This window comes from Girardinichthys multiradiatus, chromosome 19 (genome assembly GCF_021462225.1).
Source record: "Girardinichthys multiradiatus isolate DD_20200921_A chromosome 19, DD_fGirMul_XY1, whole genome shotgun sequence".
NCBI lineage: Eukaryota > Metazoa > Chordata > Actinopteri > Cyprinodontiformes > Goodeidae > Girardinichthys > Girardinichthys multiradiatus.
In genome coordinates this window covers 32,909,707-32,929,701 of record NC_061811.1, presented here as the reverse complement: position 1 = coordinate 32,929,701, position 19,995 = coordinate 32,909,707, and the positions used below count along the sequence as shown (strand labels likewise).

The following is a 19,995-nucleotide window of genomic DNA, read 5'->3' as shown; positions in this document are numbered from 1 at the left end:
GAGGCTGCAAGACTTGACACTGCGATTACAGCTTTAAGCAGGACAACGACCCTAAAGATACATCCAAAGCTTCAATAGAAAAATTTTAAAATAATGTATATTCATGTGTTTCTATAGTCCAGTCAAAGCTTAGGCCTGAATCCAATTGAGAATCTGTGGCAAGATTCCAAAAACTGACTTTTACAGACAACACCCATCCAAGTCTTACCAATCTTGAGATATTTGCAAAGAAGAATTGGCTAAGATGTCAGTAACTTGTTGTGTAAAGCTGGTAGAGACACACCCAGAAATACTTGTAACAACCGTGTCAGTTAATTTCCCTTTCACCTGATAATTATGTGATAGACAACTCTGTGCTGATCTATCACATAAATGCAGATAAAATACCCCAGTTTGTGGTCAGAACGTGACAAAATGCAAAAAAGGCTCTAGGGGTGTGAACACATTTGCAAGGCACTGTCTTTGTCAAACATGATCCATTGTGGATGATGACTTTTGTAATCACTAAATAAGCGTAAGCCTTCTGCTGTTGTGAAACTCAGTCTTACAGCAGTAACTTCACAAAAACAGGATGCTCAAAGTTTCAAAGCCTTACTGCAACAGGTGAGGTTTTCTGTTGAGGCATAAAGAAAACCTAAATGTCATTGTCAAGAAACAAACCACATTTTTATATCAAAGACAAAACATAAAAACCCCTAAGATGAAAGAAAGCGGAGACTACCACAAATTTATTGATGAACAGAGTGTGATCTGAGAAAGGAACCTCACACCTTCGCTAAATGAGATCCCGACAGCTCTTCATTTCTCTTTGAAAGGATCCTTTCCTCTGTTTTTAAATAACTCTACAGTTAGATGATGCAATGAGTGAGGCAGAAAATTTAAGAATGACACACTGTCCAGACAACAACCAACCGGTAAAAGATTTCCATGGTACAATAAGCTAAATAATAAAGTGAAATGCTATGGTATCATGGTATTTACATTATAAAATGATACAAAAATGTATAACATGAATTTTCAAATAGAACCGCAACAATTATTGCTACTGCTGCTACAGGTCCTTCTCAAAATATTAGCATATTGTGATAAAGTTCATTATTTTCCATAATGTCATGATGAAAATTTAACATTCATATATTTTAGATTCATTGCACACTAACTGAAATATTTCAGGTCTTTTATTGTCTTAATACAGATTAATTTGGCATACAGCTCATGAAAACCCAAAATTCCTGTCTCACAAAATTAGCATATTTCATCCGACCAATAAAAGAAAAGTGTTTTTAAGACAAAAAACGTCAACCTTCAAATAATCATGTACAGTTATGCACTCAATACTTGGTCAGGAATCCTTTGGCAGAAATGACTGCTTCAATGTGGCGTGGCATGGAGGCAATCAGCCTGTGGCACTGCTGAGGTCTTATGGAGGCCCAGGATGCTTCGATAGCGGCCTTTAGCTCATCCAGAGTGTTGGGTCTTGAGTCTCTCAATGTTCTCTTCACAATATCCCACAGATTCTCTATGGGGTTCAGGTCAGGAGAGTTGGCAGGCCAATTGAGCACAGTGATACCATGGTCAGTAAACCATTTACCAGTGGTTTTGGCACTGTGAGCAGGTGCCAGGTCGTGCTGAAAAATGAAATCTTCATCTCCATAAAGCTTTTCAGCAGATGGAAGCATGAAGTGCTCCAAAATCTCCTGATAGCTAGCTGCATTGACCCTGCCCTTGATAAAACACAGTGGACCAACACCAGCAGCTGACACGGCACCCCAGACCATCACTGACTGTGGGTACTTGACACTGGACTTCTGGCATTTTGGCATTTCCTTCTCCCCAGTCTTCCTCCAGACTCTGGCACCTTGATTTCCGAATGACATGCAGAATTTGCTTTCATCCGAAAAAAGTACTTTGGACCACTGAGCAACAGTCCAGTGCTGCTTCTCTGTAGCCCAGGTCAGGCGCTTCTGCTGCTGTTTCTGGTTCAAAAGTGGCTTGACCTGGGGAATGCGGCACCTGTAGCCCATTTCCTGCACACGCCTGTGCACGGTGGCTCTGGATGTTTCTACTCCAGACTCAGTCCACTGCTTCCACAGGTCCCCCAAGGTCTGGAATCGGCCCTTCTCCACAATCTTCCTCAGGGTCCGGTCACCTCTTCTCGTTGTGCAGCGTTTTCTGCCACACTTTTTCCTTCCCACAGACTTCCCACTGAGGTGCCTTGATACAGCACTCTGGGAACAGCCTATTCGTTCAGAAATTTCTTTCTGTGTCTTACCCTCTTGCTTGAGGGTGTCAATAGTGGCCTTCTGGACAGCAGTCAGGTCGGCAGTCTTACCCATGATTGGGGTTTTGAGTGATGAACCAGGCTGGGAGTTTTAAAGGCCTCAGGAATCTTTTGCAGGTGTTTAGAGTTAACTCGTTGATTCAGATGATTAGGTTCATAGCTCGTTTAGAGACCCTTTTAATGATATGCTAATTTTGTGAGATAGGAATTTTGGGTTTTCATGAGCTGTATGCCAAAATCATCCGTATTAAGACAATAAAAGACCTGAAATATTTCAGTTAGTGTGAAATGAATCTAAAATATATGAATGTTAAATTTTCATCATGACATTATGGAAAATAATGAACTTTATCACAATATGCTAATATTTTGAGAAGGACCTGTATATGCCAAACTGATTAATATTACAATAAAGATGTCTAGACATCTTTTTTATTGTTATTTTGACTTAATATACATTTTGTGTTTTTTAAGTAAACATGCTTATTGTGCCAAACATTATACCTTTTACTAGAGAAACACTGAGTTTAGCTAACTGATATTAGCTGGTTAGTCAGGCTATCTGCTCTGGTTGCTAGCTTGCAGTCCGTTGCATAACAGATGGTGCCCGTAACTTTGTGAAGGAATATCTCGTCTTTAAATATGTCTTATGTTGGGTTTCTCTCTCATCTTCACTCTGCCATTTGCTTTCATTACTCTGTCAATATCACTTTAGAATATTTTTATACATGTATACTTGCATAAAAAAAAAAAAAGAGTGATTTTGTTTGCAGTCGTCAGCAGCACAGATTTATTAGATAATTCAATAACTTTAACTGCCCACTGTGTGGACAAAAGATGAAGAAAATCTCTTTGGCGAAGAGAAAGTCTAATTTGATGGTGGCTACAGACCAAGATAAGCTGCCGGCTAAATAAAATAAATCAACCATGCAGACAGTCTTATTTACAGGCCCTGTTCTGTTCTAATGTGATTACATGGGTGTAAAAAAAAGAAAAAGAGTCTCTGCTACAGCAAAACCACTGGCTGAAGTAAAGGCTGCAGGGAAGAGAAAAAAAAGGTCACATCATTGACTATGCAGGCTGTTATGCAATTATCATCATCCTGCCACTGACCTCAAGCTAAAAACATGGCAACACCCATGAAGCATGCCACAGAAAACATGCAGCAAGCAATCTCCCTGCAATCCAACGCTGAGAAGCACAACGTGATGAGCAGGTGGAGCCGAGCTAACATAGGAGAGAGGATTGCGTCTGATTCTTACAGCTCCACGCTGACAACAAAAGGCACAGGAGCATGTTTTCACCAACAGATCTACATGTTCCAGAAAAATAAATCCTTAAGAAGTGACACTCCCATGAAGCAAGAACAAACAGTCCTAAATCAACCTGGCATGGATGGAGTTTCTCTAATCCAGATAAAAAGTATCTCTTATGTAGTATTTTATTCAAATAAATCCTGTTATTGGATTTTTAAGGCTACTCATCACTAGCTCTGAACCTTCCTGTTTTTTAACATTTGGAAGCATTCATGCCAGATGTCTGCACAGGCTCTGAGAGGCCTGCTTGTGAGAGAAGACTCGGGTTTCACATCAATGTTCCAACAACAGCATCAGTCCTCCTCCTCCTGACACATCAGCCAACTCCCTCCAGTCAAGGTGGAGTAGACATTCCAAATACAGGATCACTGAGCTATGTAAGGGAATTCCCTCACTTCCAACTACATAAACAAAAAGAAACACACTGCCACTATAATTACACCGATATTCTACTGGAATTTAGAAAACTGTTTATTAAGAAAGTTTTGAAAGGCTCATTCCTAGTCTTTGGCATTAAATAATTCACAAGTTAATGCTTTTTCACATCTGGATTTTGTTATTACATTCTTGGAGATTTCTTCCTGTTAAGAGATGTTTGACTCCACTGTCACCATGTGTTTGGTAAGGATGGGGATTGTATGAAATGTTTCAACAGCTCTTTACTGGCCTGGAACATATTGTATGAACTTCCATTTTATTTCACCTGTACTGGACTTTTTGAAGGAATAAGAATGTGGTTGTGACTGAAAGAAATTCATTGAAATGGATTTGAATAAAATCTGTTTGTTTATATGTAGTCTAGTCATCTCGCAGTGCTACAACCCCATTATATTCCTCATTAAAGTAAAGTATGCCCTGTAGAGAGTTAGCCACTTCCTGTCAGGATTTCACTTCTTCTGATGAAGGTGTTTTATAAGCCACGGATATGAAGATGAGTTTGACACGCTGTATATACACATTGCCTCTTATTTTGAAGTTTAAAAGGAAGTAGTGCTCCAGTTGCCCTGTTGTGTTGACAGAATTGGTTACAAAGGCACTAACAAAGCCTCCACCTCCACTTTTAAAATAGTTAGTTTGGCAGCGTTTTAAGTACTCAATAAAAAAAAGAAAAAGTGAACAGGATCCAAATGATTTGTTAGCACCAAGACAATACTGCGACTGACTAACAATTGACTGCTAAAGTTGGCACCTGCTTTGAAGCTTTCTATTAGTACTAAAGGGCTATTTCAAAATGGAAATAAACATCAGTCATTAATATTGGCCCAGTTTTACTTATCGGCCCAATACTGATATGTTAATCAATTATTATATGTTAATAATTGACTAACAGTGGGTGATACTATATATCAGCATAAACATAAGTGTTTCCCTAACATAAATTTAGCTCCACAATATACTGAATCAATCATTTGATAAGTACATTGTTTAACTTGAAATAGTTATCTAAAAAAGCTCATGTGACACTTCAGCCATCTTCTCCTTTGTAATGCACACAAGTTAAAGGACTATTTATGGCTGTACATCTGTGGTTCATGTGATGCATGAGTAAGCCTGACAATAACAAAATGTGAACATAAGATAACAGACAAGAGGCCTGAATACAGTAAATCCAACTGAGACCAAATCAGCAGGACACATTAGGAAGTGAAGCCCAAACACAGAGCAGTCTGTTGCCAAAAAGGGTCCATAAAGCAGCATCCCACACAAAAACTGTAGTCCCGCAATACGGAACTGGCATAGTACATTTTAGGTTGAAAATACTATATCTAACGCTCACGGGAATCTGTGTGCACCAACAATTTCTGGAATTTGTGGAAGTGAGTTTGAACAGGCTTATTCAGTCGTTAACAATCCCATTCCAGAGAGCTGCACACCGTGACGCCAAATCTGCTCTCCCATCTTAAAAAAAGAAAAACAGGAAATCACAACACTCCACCCGAATCCAGCATGACACCCCGTCCCCAATTTCTCTTCTCCCTGATCCAGAGGAGATGCTTTGCAACTGACATTTTTGCCTTTTTTCAGTCATACACGGTGGGGAGAGTAACACAAATGGACTATTAGGCTATTTTAAAGATATATGTTGAATCTGTTGCAAAGGCACATTGATACGATTTTTTGTTTGTTTCTGGCGTCCCATTCTGTAAAGCTTTGAACTGTCGACCTGTGTTTTAGTACTGAAAATAGGAGCACTTAAAAGGTTTTTCTACTTTCTGAATAAACTGAAATTTTTCCCCTCTTAACAATAAAATCTGAATAATAATGATGATGATAATGAACAATAATGATTTTTTTCCATAACCTGAAGTATTGTCCTGTATTTGCAGACTTTCAGTAATTCAGAGAGAGATGTGGAACCAAAGCCCAACTACAAAGAATAAAAAGATATTTCATTTAGTCCTTTAAAAGAGAGATATTGGTTCACCAAGTCTTTCAAGGTTTTTTTGCACATCTTAAAATGAAGAAGTGTCCCAAATCACATATTAGCTTTTTTTCCCACAAATAAATAATAGCTTTGTCTAACCTTTGGAAAGCACAAAGCAATGATTTACTTTCAGACATTTTAAAATCTCAACTCATTCATTAATTTATCATACTATTATACTATTAGACGATACAGCTGCCCTTTTCATGATGTCACACAGAGTGAGAAAGAGAGCAGTTTGTATTACACTGCTCTGCAGTTAAACAGGATTTTAATATTATATTTTCAAAGGACAACATGATTACAGAGTTAATATATTATCTCGTCTTTAGCTGTACAAGCAAATAACATAATTAGCATGGCTAACATGGCTAGCATTACTAACTTTGTCCATAAGCAGCATCTTCATGCACATACTGTACATAAACACTGTCGATTACAGCTTGTTTTGAATAGTAAGAACTATTTAGTGAGGATGAGGGGTTATAAGGTCTTCCTGTGCAAAATATAAAAGAATCTGAAGAATAGGCGATTTATAATTCTAGGTTATACACATTTACAGACTTTCCCACATACACTATGTGGACTTGATGCAACAAAATAACAGCTAAAATGCTTAACTGAGAGTGGGCTTTTACCTAGATATGAAAAGTAATTTCTTGACCCTTAAAAAAGAAGCAAGGTAATTAAGTCGGCCTACTTCATTAGTGTTATTACCAAGTGCATACTTTCAATTGCATTTTCTAGGCCAACTAACCCTCAAGGAGGACTGTGGGTAGGACTTGGAACTTGACTTTGGACCGTAACGCCATGAGATTCACAGCACATTCCACATCTGGATGTGATGAGTTCTGACCTCAGCTCAAACTTTTTTCCTACAATCTCACATGCACTCACACAACCTGTACTTAAAATGCACACATCGTTAGACAAACATTATGCATCGGATAGATATTAAATGGTCATCTGTTCTGGAACTGAAGACAGTGTAGATGGAAAAATCAGTTACAGAAAGATTAAGATTTTTTGTTCCAGATACTGATCCAAGTAATTCAAGATCAGATATTGGTCTAAAAATGTTAGAGTTAATAAAGTCAATGTAACCTCTATGATTAAAAACTCTAGCTGTAAAGCGAAGTTAAATACCACTAAATTTCATCAGGATCATATGGTCTAGAATAATATTTTTATTGTGTCCTACAAACCTCCCTATAATTCTGGAAGTTGTAGTCCATTTTTAATCCTTTTTCTTGAGAGCGATACATATCCCAACTGAGACAGCTGCAGGATAGCCTTAAAACTAAATAGGTTAGGAAAGCTACTCTCCCTTTCGGACAACATGATATGTGTAGCTTGTTTCTAAACATATTTTTGACACATACTACAGCTAAAGTAGTCAAAAATATCCTGTCTTACTCTGGTGGACGATGTTTTCATGCTGCACAGTTTGCCAAGAAGCTAGCTTAATGCTAGCATGTTTACTCCGTTTTGACTCATTGCAAATTCGGCTCATAAGACATTGCAATGAGGTTTTGGGTAATTGTATGCAAACAAAAATTTATGAAGCAAGAATTTTCCTCTTTCATAATTGTAACACTGTTGTAGACTGTTGTAAAATGTAATGACTAGCTTCAGCAGCCAATAAAGTCTTTTACTGTAAACCTCTATTCAAAAAAAATCACGGTATTCCAATTACAGGGATCGGAGCTTGAGTTCAGTCAATACCAATCATTTAAAAAGGCTTTAAATGAACCTTTACTATAAAATGCTCCTTTTATGGCAAGTTGCAAAAAAGAACCATAAGCTAGTTGGTAAATAAGCTAAACAAGTATTCAATCAAAAAAAATGGTAATAAAGTTCACATCCCAAACTATCACAAAGGTGAGTTTGTTGTATTGGAGTATTTTGGGATAAGATATGGTGTTACATGTGAATAGTCATAATTTTAAATAAATTTGTAACTCTGTAAAATAATTACCATTATAAATCCTTTCTTAATATGAAAACTTGCAAAGACACTGATTCCTCGTGATTTTTTAACAAAGCAAAAAGGTTAAAAAATAAATTTCTGAAAGATAAATAAAAATACTGAAGAAATAAAAAAAGCACTATGTGAGCTTACAGAGGTCGCAATAAATAGCAGCACAATCAGCTGAAATAACAGGCGACAGTTGGAATCATACAAGGTCCCATCCTCTGAGAAACTTTGTGAACATGATGTTCAGATGCATTGTCAGTAAAGTATCAAATTTGTCGACTGTTCACCCTTCTGAAGTCTAAAATGCAAACAGTCCAATTTAATAAATTAATTGTTACAAAGTTGATACAAAGTGAAACAAAAATAGCAACAAGGTTCAGGAATGAAATGAATTTTGTAGTTGACATCAAAACGCACAGAGTCTGTGGCAATTTCTCAAGTAAGACATTATTTCTAATAAAGATAAATCTAACAAAGTATTTAGCAGACACCGTTTATGAATAAGGCATCTGATTTAACAAAATGCAAACATTTTCTCTGTAGTCAATGTGCAAGACTGATTAGCTTCATTAAAAATAAATAAATTAAAGAGCAGAGGGGATGATTTATGAGGTGATTCCCAAGCAAGCACAATAAACTGCAGGGGGATTCAATTCAAGCTTGATGTACAGAATTATTAGGAGGCTATTAAAGCGGTTTGAAGAAAAACGATTCTACTCGTTTTCTGCTGTGCTGTGCAAAGAAACCTGCAAAATAAGATTATTAGTTACATAAATAAAAGTAAGCATTAAAAATGTACACAGCCCATGTTATGATCATTTTATTTGGTGCGTCTACTAGAAGAGGTGCTGTGTAGGTAAAGAAAAATGTTTATACAACAAAAAGTGCTGCAGCACTTCATAGTGCAACTAATAAATTACTGTTTAGCTCCTGTTCTTTTAAGACCAACCCTGGTCCCCCTGCTGTATGGTCCAAAGGCATCCACACATAGTCCCAAATATACAAATATGTACATTTGGTCGTTTGACAAGACAAGAACATTCCAACTATGGGTGGGTATTCTTATTAAATAAAAGTACCCAATCTTTAAAACATAAAATACTCTGAATAATACAACTGTAAATGTGTATTTTTATATAACAGTAGGCTATTTTTCCAGATTAAGTAGGAATCCTCTAGGTGTGTAGAGCGCCATTTTCTGTCTAATTTTCTAACATTGTGCTTTAAAGTACGTAGCTCTGAATTAAACCAGGGAGCTAGCCTCCTATGAATAATTACCTTCTTTTTCAAGGGGGCTGCATTGTCTATTGCACCACGCAATGATGAAGTAACACTATGAACAAGAGAATCAATTTGTGAAGGGACAGAAACAAAATTATTGCCCTCCACTGTGTTTTTCTGTGATAATGAGAAAATCAAAAGTGGAACAGATTCTTCAAAGGTTGTTGCAGCATTGTCTGATAATGATCTACTATAATGAAATTTTCTTTCAGGGTGTGGAGTACTCGGTTAAATCAAACTCAAAGGTTATTAAAAAATGGTCAGACAGGACGGGGTTATGAGAAAATATTGTTATGTCTTTACACTCAATGCTATATGTCAGCACAAGGTCCAGAGAATGAAGACAAAGGTGGGTAGGTTTGTTAATGTTTTGAACAAAGCCAATTGAGTCTAAGATAGCATTAAAGGCTATATTTAAGCTATCACTATAAGTGTCAACATGAATGTTAAAATCCCCCACTATAATAACTTTATCTGTATTTAACACTAAATCAGATAAAAGGTCTGAAAACGGATCTAAAAATTGAGAGTAAGGGCCTGGTGGACAATACAAAACAACAAACAGAAGTGGTTTTAGTGCTTTGCAATTTGGATGAGAAAAACTAAGGATTGAATATTCAAAAGAGCTGTAGTTATTGATTGGTCTGGGACTAGTCAATAAATCGGATTGAAAGATGGTTGCTACTCCTCCTCCTTGCCCAGTATTTTGAGGAATGTGAAAATGTATATAATTAGTAGGAGTTGACTCATTTATAGTAACATAATCCTCTTTCTGCAGCCAGGTTTCTGTGAGGCAAAATAAATCAATCTGATTGTCACAAATCAGGTCACTAACTAGCAAAGTCTTTGAAGAGAGGGATCTTATGTTCAGTAAGCCACATTTAATTATTTTCTTTTTCTTTTTAGTCTGACTTGTGTTTATTTTTATTAGATTTTCTTGATTTCCTCATTTTAGATTATGTTTTAATCTATTCAATTTTGGCCGTGGGCGAGACACTGTCTTAATAAGGTAACGGGTGGGTAGCACTACAGAAGCTGCAGAGAGGAGTGTTAAACTACGAACTGAATAGTTAGCTTCTATTTTAGGAACCATTCCACCCTTGATGAAAATTATGAGGAGTAGATAAGTCGACCTCCTTAATAAATACTCTCAAAATTAAAAGGTTTATAAAGAACCTGAAAAATATTTACGGTTCTAGATTATTTTCTAATTTTCAATTTAATCCACCAGATCTGAAAAGAGACTTGTGATTTAAAATATTTGCCCTTGTTTTCAAGAATACAACTAAGTAGGATTGAGTGAAATGCAATGCTGCTTTCTCTCTAATGATAGCTAGAGTAATCTTATATTTAATAAAGGTTGAAAAAAAATAGAGCTACATTTATTCCCACGTGGTTGATATTTTAAGTCACATGCTTATAATGACGTATGATATCAATTAGGATGTATGCTGTCTGGGCTATAGGTACTAAATTGCAGTCATTCGTTGGCAGGGGATTTATTTGGACGCACATAACACGAAGACACACATGTTCTGCCTTACTCAGCAAACAGATGTTCACTTCCAAGGCCTTATGCAACATCATGGGCGTGCTTACTACAACAGAGCAGGGCATGGGTGACTGAGACAGAGAGGCAATAGAAACTAAGCTTTGTTAATGGCCAAATCTAAATCATACAGTTCTTTAGAGAAGTATTTAGACCTCAAACATTTTTTTGTATTTTGTAATGTTACAACCACAAACAACAATGTATTTAAAATGGATTTTATATGATAGTTGTGCATAGTTGTGAAGTGGATGTAAGAAGATACATTGGATAATGTTGTGGGGAAGTTTAAAGCAGGATTAAGTTATAAAACAATTTTCCAAGCACTGGGATGGAGGCCAGTTCAATCCATGATCTGAAATTAGGAAGGGGGTGACAAAAGTGGCTGTATGGCCATCCACCTTAACTGACAGGGTGGGCAAGGATAGCATTAAACATAGAAGCAACCAAGAAGCCAATGGCAACTCTGGTGGAGCTGCAAAGAGCCAGAGCTCACGTGGAAGAACCTGTTGAGAGGACATCTCTTATTCGTGCACTCCATACTGGAAGAGTGTGAGAAGATAGAAAGTCAAAAGAAGACTGGGACACAGCAGGCATGAAGAAGATGCTCTGGTTACATGAGACTGAAATTGACCTAAATTGGCCTATGTGCAAAACGCTCCATGTGCGGCAGAAAACTAACCCTACTAATTCTCCCTGAACACATCATTCCCATAGTCGAACATGATGATGACAACATCATGTCTGTGGGAAGATTTTCTTCAGTAGGGACAGGGAAAATGGTCAAAGACGATAGAAAATCGGATGGAGCTAAATACAGCACAATCCTGAAGGAAAACCTGCGGGAAAGTTCAAAATACTGGAACAGATGTTTACCTTCCAGCTTTACCTGCATCAATTGTGCTTCTACAAAGTATGGACTTGATAGGGTAGAATACAAATGCAAACCACAAATTTCAAACATTTATAAAAAAAAAAAAAAAAAGAGAAGCAAAACCATATATCCTTTTCCGTCTGTTTCACAAACATTTGTGGCGATTTACCATGTGAAATCTGTTGTGACATGAAAAAATGTGAAAATATTCTAGGGGTATGAATACTTTCACAAGGAATTGTGCAATCATGTAGTACACAATGGTATACTCTGGCATCCACTATCAACTACAATAATTACTTCTTGACCTGCCACATATTGGGATGAGGATTCAGATATGTGAAAAGATTGTCTTGGGAATAAAACTGATTATAACGGAAAACTGTAGCAGAATCTACTTTGCTTTGCAATTTCTGATGATCTGGTTAAGTCCTCGTAACTTCCTCCTAGCAGGCCCTGCAGGGGAATTCACCCAACGCCCACCTTTCTAGTAATCTGTTCTACACCAGTAACTCAACACAAAAATATTTATTGTCACAGTCACCCAGATTAGTGTGTCTTTTAATTTTCAAGTGAGGGGGAGAGGGGGGCTTTTTGTTTTTACGCAGAAAGTTGTGGGCTGATTTGCAAGAAAACCATACCTGAAATGAGCCATATGAACAACTACGAAGCTAAGATTGGATAATATGTTGAGACCTGGAACATGATCAGAGGAGAAACCATTAAACGTTGGTGTTTTTCCAATTTATTATGATAAAAAGGTAGCATTGGGGGACAGGCTTAAAGGTGTTTGTTTTCCTATTTAATATTTCTCATATTTCTTTTAAATTATTAGTTTTACCATCAGTAAAAAACAAATATCAACATGTCCCTTTACATTCATTTAGATTTTATGAGCTATCCATACCTGGATGAAACAACATGTGTAAAGTTTTTAATAAAACCCCTTGAATATACATCACTTAAGAAATCTGAGAAGAAACCTAAAAACGTGTCACATGACCCGAGGTCATGATACCCATAAACGATTAAAATGGCACATGGAGAGGTTGGAGAAGCATGTAGCAGGTCTGATGAAGAGGTCTAATCAAATGGAGCTTTACTATTGGAGGAGAAAGAGCTACCATTAAAGGTCTATGTATGTAAGTCAATGTAAACCAATATAACGTGTCTTTATTTTTATAAGAGGGAAATGCTTTAGTCCTATAAAATGTTCTGTTAGAAAAACTTGCAATTGTGTCAACTGTTATCTCTTCATATCACTGCCAACCATAATAAGCATCATAATGCTATTACATATTTGCCTTGTATTTTCATGTAGATATATTGCCTTTGCTAAATAACCCTCCAGCATCACCTTCCTTCGCATCTGACACTCAGGCGTACAAACTTTGATTACTAGTGAAGCCAGGCTGCCATAGATTATTTGAGACATGTTAAAAATACCAGGGCGTTTAGTGCCCTAACTGATCCACCACACATATGCACCAATGCTGTGTGATTTATGAAAGTGTTGCTCAAATGTTGCAGCAATGACCCAATATTGCAGCAATGACCCAATGACTTAATATCACGCTGTGCTATGCAGAAGCTCTGTCTGCACTGATGACGTTATACTTGGAAGGAAATGAGCTAGAAATGCTCTACTATTAATGTTCTACTTTTACTTTGTCTAGTTTTATTTACCTACACTACAAAATCGGACTCATTATTATTGCTCTTTATTGATTTTCCTTAAACCAGAAGCAGGAAAATTTTATTTTCTAAATTCTGCAGAATTAAGAAAAGTTCCTAAAACAAAACTAGAAGCTTTCCTTTTTTAGAGCAGGTCATAAAAGCAAGATTTTTCTAATGTTAGCTTTTAAACATTTTAAATGGGCAAAGGAATGGATTAATGCAGGAGTTACACAGTTACTGTAAATACTGCATCAAAGTTGTCGTTTCAGAAGGGGTTTTGGTCAATTTGCCGCTTTGCCATTTCGTACTGCCTGTTTCGTCCCCAACGTAGCCATTTTGTCCCCTTCTTCCATTTCATGAACAAATCCTTCCATGCCCAGGCACTTAAACCATAGCACATTGTTTTATTTTTTCTATTTTTAGTCATGTAGTTTAATGAAACAAAAAAAATAACCAAGCATTCAAATTCTCCAACGCAATGTATAAATTGATTGTATATTGTTTGACAGATTACCGTCGATCAAACCAAAATAGCTCTAAACAGCCTCCTGCTGGTAGATATTAATCAATGAAATCACATAACCACTTTTATTTAATTAGAAAATACCCCAATCCCATAGAGGATTGGGGCGTAGTCAGTTCAAAAAAGTCCTGGGTCAGAAGGCTTTATTTAAATGAACAAAACTATACAAGTACAACATGGGAAAGCCCCAAAATTATCTGCTGTCTATCAAAAGAAATATAGAAAAAGCACAAGCAGTTAAGAGTTTCACTGTTCTACATCAAACCAGCTGCAAAGCACGTGGCTTAAAAGACTGTCTCTTTACAAACTTTTGGTCCTATAATGTATGTTATTTTGACCAAAGGATGTCACAAGTTATAGGACAGTTGGAGTTTTAATAAACTTGTAAAACAAAAAAAAAGAAGGTACCATCTTTGTACTTTAACAAATATACCGACAGCCAATGCTCATTTTTGAACAAACAAATACAGACAAATGGGACATTTGTTCCTCTTTGTGAGATTTTTAAATCCAGGTCTTCCTACACAATGTTTGATATTGCCAGCCTAATGTTGAAAGAACTTGGCCATTTTATCCATTTATCCATAAGCAGTTTGTTTACGTCGTTTTTGAGTTACAAAGGTCTGAGAAAAGCTGAGCGACATGGACAAAAAATAAGATAAAATCACATTTTTTTTTTTTCACTGAACGATTTCTACAACATCACGATGCAGTTTCAAATTAACAACCCCGTTTCTAAGATTGCATCTGTTTCAATAATTTCTGAAAGAACAGATACAAATAAATGTAAACTATTATTAATAACTGAGATTTTTTTTTAAATTGCTATAAACTAACCATTGAAGGACATTATGGATTACAAGTTAAAAAAAAAAGAAGTCACACTGTCTCAACATTGATGTACAAACCCACTGGCCACACTGTGGTACAGTATAAGCATGAAATATTGCAAGTCAACAAGAATTCTGGTTAAAAACTCTTCTCCATCTTACTGCTTGACAGTAGTGACATTTTTTACCTTTTTTGACTCCTAACAGTCAATAAAGCTCAGAGCTGCTATTACATCAGAATCAGCTTTATTGCCAAGTTTATGCACACAAACAAGGAATTTGACTCTTTTTTTCCAATATAAATGGAAATATAAAATATCTGTACATCTGAACATAGCAAAATATATCAGAATCAAGTAGTTTTTAATATTGTGTGTTTGACATCACTGTTGTATCGGCCTTCTACAGAACAAGATACAAGTTGGTAATATAAACGTTAGCATTAATAAATTAGCAAATCCATTCCTGAAACTTGTACTCAAGCATTTTTGTTTTGTTGCATAATGAGAAATCTGATGAAGCCATTAGTTTCATTAAAGTTTAAAATCTAATGGCCAGTTTGTTTATTTTTTTATCTCTAGATGTAGTAATTCGAATCGTGACTTGAGTTGAACATGATTACCTCTATATCCAGAACTCGTCATGGCTTCCAGCTAACGAAGCCTCAGGAAGTACAACTACAGGGAATAGCAGATCCAGGACAGACAAAAACATGTCAGAACAGCCAAAGCTCCCACTTTGCTCCTTTAACTCTGCATTTAAATCTCAGCTTGAATAAATAACATTTCAAATAATCCCTCAGTTATGATTCCTTCACTAAGACAGAAAACCACAGAGCTTTAACTGTTGAAAAAGTCCCTAGAGCACAGATCAGGCTTAAAAACAACCACTTTGAGGTGACTGTTTAGATTCCTCTTGATAGTTGGAAGGGCAGTAAGGCTGAAGTCAATCTAATCTTAATCACAATCCTAACTTCTCTGCAACATAAATATCCATCACCATATGAAATTTAAGTTTATTTCAAAACACTTAAACTTTAGGCATCACGTAACATGATTTTAACTAAGAAAATTTGTTTTAGCGACTTAAATACACGATACATGTAATCTGAACAGAGGGGCTGAAAGTCAGGCTTGGTTAGCCCATTTGATCAACCCCAACCACGTATCATCCATATTTAGCCAACAATAGCCGTTACTCTGATGTCTTTTCATTTTTCAACCACATTTTGACTGTTTAGACAGAAGGCAATGTTCTTTTTTCTGTCTGTTTTATAAAAGTGGGCCACATGGATAGCCTCGGTTACCCATAAATGCAGATGAGTCAGCAGCAGGTTCTAATATGACGACATTTTAATCTGATAATGTCGTAAACATTGCTGATATATTCCCAAATGTGATAACTTTTCTCCTTGAGAGTTACAAGTAATGTGTTTAGTCTTTATCACACAGTTTGAGGCACATTTAGTTAATGCCTTGACACTGAAACAAACTGCAAGGCTATGACTAGAACTGCAATAGAGAAAAGCAGAGACAGCAGTCCAACTTAAAAAGTAAAAAGTTTCTAAAATATATGCAAAGTTTGCATACAGTGCTTTGCAAAAGAAGTCATGCCCCTTAAACTTTTTCACAGATGTTGTGTAATTCAGATGTTATGTAATTGAAAGGGGAGGGAATAAAGTTGTGAAGAAGTTTCAAGCTGGGTTCGGTTAGAAAACGTTTTCCTATGATTTGAATATCTCATGAAGCATTGTTCAATTCATAATCCAAAAATGAAATGATAATGGCACAGCTGCACATATACTATTACACTGTGGCCCACCTAAACTGACATGCAGCAAAGAGGCCCATGGTTTCTCTGGAAGAGCTGCAAAGATCCATAGATCAGGAGGGAAAACCTAATATTACAAATCTGGGTTTTATTAATAAGTGACAACTTTTGGGCCTTCATGTGAAACACTGTGTACGGAGGAAAGCCAATTAACCTGAACACATTATGGGAGAAAAGGTAGTGGTAGCGTTATGCTGTGGGGATACTTTTATTGAGCAGGGACAGGGAAGCTGGTCAGAGTGAATGGGGAAAGGGATGGATCTAAATGAAGGGCGGTCCAGGAAGAAACCCTTTTAGAAGCTGTAGAGGACTTGAAACTAGGTCAGAGGTTTACCTTCCATCAGAGTTTCAGCTACATGTATTTGCAAATGAGAACAAGCAAACAAATTCAGTTCAAACATGTAAAGCTGGTAGAGACAAACAACTGTAATCAAAGGTGGATCAACAAAAATTTACCTAAAACATTGCTTGAAAATTGACATTCGGGGATGCTCTAGATCTGATTTAATTGAGCTAGAGCTATAAAAAAAGACTGGGCAAAAATCTCGGGCTGTAGATGCCCAAAATTGATAGGACCATACTTTAAAGACCAGCAGCTCTAATTGCAGTAAAAAGTTGCTATGTGAAGTAAATAGCTATGCCCTACTTTTGTCTTTGTCTATCATGGAAAATCCCTGTAAAACAAACTTTTGTTTGTGGTTAAAATGTGACACAAAATGTGAAAATACCTTTGCAAGGCACTGTGTCAGCAGAGGGAAGGTCAAGCTTACAGAGCGCTACAGGAGATCCTTCCTGCTCACAGCCATCAGCATCTACAACAGCTCTTTGAAGAAACCTACAAAATGAGCTACAACAACATTTAATTTCCCTTTGGGATTAATAAAGTATTTTTGAATTGAATTGAATTATAGTTACCCTGAAACTAAGAAAACGACACTGATATATTTCTGAATGCACTGCTAGTTATAATCAACAATCTTCCAGACACAATCAATAAGGAATCTATCACAGCTCCTGAATCAGCTTTCATCTTCTGTTCAATGTTCTTTCACCAACCCCTGATCTAATGTTTGAACTTGTTTGTAGTTAACAGGGCAACACTGGCTGTGAGAAGGGTTGCTGATGACACTGACTATACCAAGTCACCGAACCTGCTGACACATCACTGTCACACATCGTCTCTATCTAACCTTCAAGCGACCAGCCACCACGGGGTCACCAGGAAGAGATGGGGTTCCCATTTCGTCTCAAATTCATGAATGAAACTGAGGGAAAGGTGGACAGGAGAATGTTGGGCCTGTATAAAAGTGCTTTATTAATGACAGAAGCCTACAGCACCTCCTGAAGGTATTCACACCCTTGAACTTTTTCACATTTTGTCACTACAAATTTCAATGTATTTTACAGACTTCCTGGCCCATTCTAAAGAAATGCATTACCACAGCACACAATGCTGTCACTGTCATGTTTTGTCATGGGGATGGTGAAATATGGTGATAGTTTTCCACCACACATAGGCTTTTACAGGTAGGCCAGAAAATTAGCCTCGTCTGACTTTCTTCCACATGGCTTGTTGCAAATGCGGACAGGACTTTTTATGGTTTTCTTCTTGCAACTCTTCCACAAAGGTCAGATGTGTGTGGTGCACATCTAGTATCTGCCCGTTTCATCAGATGCTCCCACCTGATCTGCACAGCTCCTCCAGAGTTACCGTAGGCCAATTGACTGCTTCTCTGTTTATTGCTCTGAGAACATCACAGAATAGCTGGATTTACTAGGATTTATAGTTTTATTGCATTTGTTTGCCAACTAGGTAACTTCTGTGGGCAATTGGTTGCACTAGATTTTATGTAGGGGTAACATAGTAAAGGGGTCTGAATACAAATGAGTTGTCTATCATATAAAGTTCTAATTTAGTCAGTGCACAGGAACAAATGTCAAATGAAAGACTGCAGCACATCCACTGTCCGTTTGTCCCCTCTTTTGTATGCTCAGTTGTTTTTTATAAAATACCATGTTATGCTAAAAATACCTTGTAGCTTTGGGATCATGAAACTCTTAGTTAATCCCTGGATTTGGGACAAGCATTAATCCCCCTCCTGCATGCTATCTACATGGCTCAGCTATGGGGAGATAAACATTTTTAAGGAACCCCCAACAAGCCTCCAATATCGTATAGGAGGGTGATGTTTCTAGAAATGTTGGGGGTAGCCTTCGGCTTCAGAGAGGAGTGTAAGGAGTGGACGTCCTCAGAGTTAGTTTTGTGTATCTGAGAGGAGGGAGGGAGGGTGTGTCTGCAGGGCCCTGGTGCAGCATCAGAGATTTGACAGCTGTTTATGTCCCGCAACAAACTATGTAGCGAGTAAAAAAGCAGAGTGCAAAAGAAACAAACCCCCCTGATGGGCTCAGTGAGCAGGAAAACAAACAGAAGAAGCACATAAACCATAGGCTCGTTTTAGGAACCTAGCTGCCAGCTGAAAACACGCACACACAACTACTATATGTACTTCGCAGTTGAACTTACTCGTTTTTTACGTATCTGCTCTCATGAAATAGTTTATCCAGCTGGATCACAGCCTGTCCGAGGAAGGCGTCCAGTCCGATCAGCGCCCGGTGCATCACGATCAGGATTAGCTCGTTGCTCCCGGCCGGGTATCCGCTCCGCTCACCGTTCTCCAGCACGCCGGGCTGCAGCTCGAACGAGCACTCCTCCCTCCACTCCGGCTCGGTGGTCTTCTCCGCCACGCCGGTGGAGTACTTCTCCTTCCCCAGCTGGATGATGGTGTAAACATCGCTGGTGCCGTGTTTGCCTTTGCCCCGCAAGCCCTTACCTTTCAGCACCGTCACCTGGACGTGAGTCGGTAGCCACTTCTGGTCCTCCTCTACGGTTAGTGAGGACATGTCCCCTTCCAGACAGACAGAGAGAGCGACCCCGCCGCGGTAGAAGAGGTGGTGGCGTCCGCCGCTTCCTCCCTGCTGCTCCTAGCGGGCACGCAGTCACATCAGCGGGGTTCGCGGGCGATGCCGCATTACTATGGCCGCCTCACCGTTCCTGCTAAGTTGTCTGGGTTTGTTTTGAGCCTCGGTTGCCCCGTGTGCTCTGCGGCAGCATGTAGCGTCCGTCCCCTCCTCGCTCACCCTGCTGTATGGGCCTGTCTGCGGACAGCGACGTCACGCCTCCTCCATCCTCCTTCTGCAGGACGAGGAAGTTCAGCAGCTTCTCAGCACATGGCTGCAAGCACACAGACCACAATAACACGCCTGTGCTGATGTGATATTTCCTTTCTCTCTATTATTTTACAAAATTAGCACCGCTTCTTACTTAGAAAGTAAAAACATGTCAGACATCCTAATGAAGGAAAGGCCTACAAGATAGCTAGTCAAAGGTTTATATGCACTCATTGATTTGGGGCTTTTAATCAGTTTTAAAA

The 19,995-nt window shown here is 38.0% G+C and overlaps 1 protein-coding gene across 2 annotated transcripts in view; it reads right to left on the bottom strand.

The window, feature by feature from the left end:
* rab11fip5a (RAB11 family interacting protein 5a (class I)) overlaps nucleotides 1-19,781 on the bottom strand; it is a 40,166-nt gene extending 20,385 nt beyond the window's left edge. For both annotated transcript variants that reach the window (XM_047345255.1, XM_047345256.1), the window contains exon 1: nucleotides 19,089-19,781. In XM_047345255.1, the coding sequence (XP_047201211.1) occupies nucleotides 19,089-19,465 (377 nt within the window). In that variant the 5' untranslated portion in view covers nucleotides 19,466-19,781. The remainder of the gene's footprint in view (nucleotides 1-19,088) is intronic.
* Nucleotides 19,782-19,995: the final 214 nt, after the last annotated feature.